Source organism: Cryphonectria parasitica, assembly GCF_011745365.1.
Source record: "Cryphonectria parasitica EP155 unplaced genomic scaffold M406scaffold_9, whole genome shotgun sequence".
In the NCBI taxonomy this organism is placed as follows: Eukaryota; Fungi; Ascomycota; class Sordariomycetes; order Diaporthales; family Cryphonectriaceae; genus Cryphonectria; species Cryphonectria parasitica.
This window is the reverse complement of record NW_024468917.1, coordinates 1052496-1057589: the sequence shown is the minus strand read 5'-3', so window position 1 is coordinate 1057589 and position 5094 is coordinate 1052496. Positions and strand designations below refer to the sequence as shown.

At 56.1% G+C, this 5094-nt stretch overlaps 1 protein-coding gene across 1 annotated transcript; it reads left to right on the top strand.

Moving 5' to 3' along the window:
• Positions 1 to 1245: 1245 nt before the first annotated feature.
• M406DRAFT_48185 (uncharacterized protein) lies at positions 1246 to 4872 on the top strand (the record flags this gene model as incomplete). Its single annotated transcript, XM_040924356.1, has 7 exons — positions 1246 to 1380; positions 1573 to 1639; positions 1754 to 1884; positions 2076 to 2365; positions 2456 to 2634; positions 2753 to 4357; positions 4490 to 4872. 7 exons carry the CDS (start codon positions 1246 to 1248, stop codon positions 4870 to 4872), a joined length of 2790 nt encoding a protein of 929 aa, XP_040771709.1.
• Positions 4873 to 5094: the final 222 nt, after the last annotated feature.

Genomic DNA, 5094 nt, shown 5'->3' with positions numbered 1-5094 from the left:
CGAATTGTAAGCGCGGCCGACCCTCTCCGCCAGGTCCTCCCCCCTCCCTCCACCTCTGCTTGCATCTACACAGTACTTCTTCCACACTGGTGTAACGGGCTTCTGCACATGCTCTTGTGTCTGATACCACGCCCGTGTTCCCATCGTGCTGCCAGACCTCAATAAACACAACCCGCCCTCTGAAATCCTTGCATGTCTGGCTGTCCAGCAGGGAAACCGGGACGCCAGCGAAATCTAGTTTTCGGATGGACCTGGAGGTTTGTCCCCTGAAGGTACTCTCGTCTCTACTATGGTACATTCACTCTCTCTCTCTCTGTCTGTGTGTGTGTGTGTGTGTGTGTGTGTGTGTGTGTGTGTGTGTGTGTGTGTGCGCGCTGTGTGTGTGTCTCTCTCCCCCCCCCTCCCCCTCTCGTCCTGTTACCGCCACCCTTGTTGAAGAAGTTGGAGTGGCTTTCCGGCCTGTGGTTGTCCGATATGTCACATCCTAGGAACAGACATCTGCCCCGTCCCTCAGTTCATCACTGCCCTTGACCACTACTCCTCCTCATCCCTCCACTCTCTATCTTCTTCTTCTCCTCCTCCTTCCCCCCCTCCACCGGCACCACCACCACCCCCCAGGGATCCACCACGCGGATGCACCCTGCTCCTGTCTGCCAGGCTGCGTGCCAGGATCGGCTAGCTTCCTTCTCATCTGCTTCTACTCCACACTCCCTGCTCGGCTCGGAAATCATCTGCTTCACGCTTGTCTTCTTAATATCTAGGTACCGTGCCGCCTCCTCCTCCACTCACTGGCCTTTTGCCTTGCTTCCTGTTGGTGTGCTCCTCCAAAAATTCTCAAAAGCTTTCTGCCTTGCCATTCCCATACCGAACCTATTGCCTCGTGGGCCAGCGTGGGCTCGCTTCCCAGGGAGTGCTTACGCCAAGTTGTCCCTCGGGCCCTCCCATCTTGTTCACACAGTCGGCCTGTCTCGTTTCCCTGTCCACACCCTCTTTGCACAGTCAGCAGCTTGGTATAGGATGCTGCTGCTTCGCGTGGACGACCGATCGTAAGAAACCGAACAAACCCGACCTTGGGCATAGAGACGAGAACAGAGAGAAAGTCAGACAAGAGCGGTTCCCTCGAATTTTTGGTAACCCCAACCCAGCCAAAGTTTTGGAGCTCTCAATTTGTCGCCGACGGCTACCAATCTCGGGCGGATGCCATTCCTCACATTGGGCATGACGGTCCCGTTCGAAGCCACCGGCATGGTGCCACCTCCCCCAGGCATACACCCTCTGCCAATGTCTCGACCACAGGTGGGCATCGAGAGGTTGCCTGCCCGCCGCATGAGCAATGAGCCACGGGAATCTATGAACTGCAAGTCATGTCGCAAGCGAAAGGTGCGCAAAAGAGAGAGAGAGAGAGAGAGAGAGAGAGAGAGAGAGAGAGAGAGAGAGAGAGAGAGAGAGCTCTTTGGAATCAAAATAAAACTACCCCTCCAAACAACCGGGTTCCCACGTCCACGGATTGATTCGTTTTACTCATTTTGTTTCTCTTCACAATCGACTGACACGGTCAATGATATACTATAGATCAAGTGCAATCGGTTACGACCATCGTGTGAGGCTTGCCAGGTCTTCCAGTGTCCCTGTATCTATGGTATGTGTGCCACCTTTTCTTTTTCTTCTTTTTTCCCCCAAGAGCCATAGGGGGGAAATGGAGGAGATGGCCCGTAAGACTGACCAGCCGTGTTTTTTATTCCCCTACGCACAGATGCTGTGCCGAAGAAGCGGGGTCCCAAGACAGATGTCTTGGAAGCTCTGCTGAAGAGGGTCGACGGGCTCGAGGCCAAACTGAAAGAGAAGAAGGGTCAGCCTGCAACGCCAACCTCTGAGAGTGCTCCTGTTACTCCCACCACCGCATCAGCGCCAGCCGGCCCAGCCGGGTCCCAGCAGCAGCAACAGCAAGAGGAGAACGAGGAGACAGAAAAGTCGGCTACTGTTGAGTCGATCGAAGTGAAGCCACAACCGATTCAAACCATCATAGAGGCGGCACACTCGACAGAAGTGCCCGAGTCGGCTGTTTATACTCCCAGCCCGAGCAGGTGCGCCAGATCAATTTATCCCCACCCGAGCTGAGAAGGAGGAGGACGAGGGGGAGGATGCGGATCATTATTCTACTTCCTAATGGACAAATGACTAACCAGGACTCCAGTGCCCATTCACCAGCCGGGGTGGTGCAGCCCGATGTTCTTCTGGATACGTACTTCTCCAGATTTCACGCCAAGCCCTTCTACATACTCGATGAGTCCTCTGTCCGGCAACGGCTTCAGCTCAACCAGCTGCCTAATTATCTTGTTCATGCCATCTACGCTGTAGCAGCGAGGTATGTGTGAGAGAACAAAGTTCCCAGGTCGTCTTGCTTCTCTTGTACTTGTATCGGTCTGCTGACCATAATCAACACACACACACACAGGTATACGCCGCATCCAAATGGATACCAAGCAGCGGTGAGGCTGAGTGAAGAACATGCTACTCGTGCGAGGCTTGAGATAGATCTCGATGAGCCGTCTATTGATGCATTACAAGCTTGTCTGCTGCTGGTCGTTGCTTTCACCGCGGCAGGAAAGGGAAAGAAGGCATACATGCTTCTGAGTAGGCCTTTTCTCTCTCTCTCTCTCTCTCTCTCTCTCGCTCTCTCTCTCTCTCCGCGTCCATTTCTCTTTTTCCACTTTTTGAACTGCCTTGTCACGGCTAACACGAAGAATTGTAGCTGCTGCTGTCGGGATGACCATGGCGCAGGAGCTGCACCGAGAGATGGACCCACGTGCCACGGTGACGCCCATTGAGCGCGAGACGCGAAGGAGACTGTTCTGGACGTGCTATCTGCTCGATCGATTCATCTCGTGCGGATCCAAAAGACCATGTCTCATCGCAGACAAGACCATCCTCCTGCGGCTGCCGTGCTGGTCGCCCAACCCAGCAGCACTCCCAATCGAGGGCGAGTTCTTCCAGTGCGGGACCGCCGACCAATACATGCAGGGCGCCGGAAGAAAGTCACAGGGCAGCAGTGGCATGCTTATTGAGATCAGCAGGATCCTCGGCATCACGAACCGATATCTCGCCGCCGGAGGGGTCAAGGGCGACTCGCATTTCCCCTGGCACACGCTCTCGAATCTATCCAAGATCCGCCAAGATCTCGACATCTGGGCGTCGGGCACCGACGACGTCTTCTCCAGCCTCGACACGCTCTTTGGGCAGAATGACTCGACCGTGCTCGTCCTGAGCAAGCTCATCTATCACCTGGTGCACTGCCTCATCTACCGGCCCTTCCTCCCCATCGACCTCGCCGAGCTCGCAGGAAACGGCCAGCACCAGTCGTGGCAGATCGAGGCCACCAACATGTGCTTCCTGCACGCCAACGCCATCGCGGAGCTGGTGGAGCTCGGCAAGCAGACGGGAACCATCGAGTGGCCCGCCTTTGTAGGATACTGCATCTGTACCGCCGGCACGGTTCACATCCACGGCGCACATTACAGCAAGAACGGGCCCCTGGGGGAGATGAGTGTCTTTTGCTCCTCTGCCGAGTTCCTGTCGAGGGAGATGCAGCAGCTCAGCGAGCTGCGGTTTGCATGGGCCACGGTGCAGCACCAGCGAGAGACGCTCCAGGGCATCTTCAATGCGCACTCGGAGCTGGTCAAGAGCCTAGGAAATATGCACTACCCGCCTGTGCTCCACCTCGAGGACTTCTTCGACAGATATGCCAACATCGGCGGGCCTGGCGGGCCCAGCTTCAGCTTTGACGCGGCCAACCTCTCTCTGACCGATGTGACTGTGGACTTGACCGCCGAAGCCGCCTATGCCGGTCCCGATTTGTACTCGCCCAGGACGGCTGAACAGGGCCACGAGAGGCCAAACTTGAAGCGGAAGAGCATGCTCCAGGGCGGCCGGAGGAGGGCCGACTCGAAAGCGCTGGCTCCGCTGGCCAGCAACGTCAACACCGTCATCCCAACAGGGTTGCCGACGCCATCCCACCACCAACGACACCACCCTCCCTTCTCCACTACGACAACCACTCCTACTACTATCATGATCCCTACACACCAACAACAATACCAAACCTCGGCGATGCTCCACAGCCCGGCATCGCTTGTCTCGCACCAGGGCCTCTCGGAAGCAAACATGAACGGTATGCAGGACTCGGACGATATCGCCAACAAGGCTGCCATAGCTGCTGCTGCTGCTGCCGGCTTCACCATCCCCTCCCACCACCACCACCCTCCTCCTCATCCTCACCCTCCAGCACAGGTGCACAACCCCTTCAGCCCCCCTTACACAAACTATGGCACCGCCCTGCCCACCTCGACCCCCGGCGCACGTGGTGGCCCTTCCTCCCCAACCGTCACCACCACCAGCAACAATAACAACAACAACAACAACAACAACAACAGCAACAACACTACCTCCACCACCACCAACAACAACAATACCAATTCCAACTCCAACCCAGCCTGCGCGAACACGAGCACGAGTTCCTATGATCCCATGTTCGGTGGAGTACCTACTAATGCCTTCTCAAGCCCCGCTGCCTGGAACGGCGGCAACGACGGCACCACACCCCGACCAACACCGAACCATGCCGCCTCAGCAGCAGCAGCAGCAGCAGCAGCAGCAGCAGGCATTGCTTCTGCCACAGGTCCCTCTGGTGCCCAGCAACAGCCACAGCTGGCACACAGTCCCGGTGGGATGAGCGCCTCGGGCGGCAGCACCGGCACCGGGCCCGGCGAGGAGAAGGATCCGTTCTTGGCCCTGCTGGAGCAGCTGGCTGATAGCGAGAACGCGAGGGGTCCTGGCAACGAGTTTGACTTCTTCTTTGCGGGTTCGTCACAATGAAGCAAAGAAAGGAGAAAATAGGGGAGGTGATGATTGCTACATGTGTTGCAACGCACTTTGGACTGTGAATTTTTTTTCTTTTCTTCTCATCTATCTTGGTTTCTTTGGAACGTTTCACACAAAGAAAGACTATGTGACACACACACAAGCGGAGGCGGCTATTTATGAGTATGCTTTTTTGGGTGGATTTTATTATTCTTTTCAAGCAGACACATCTGCGAT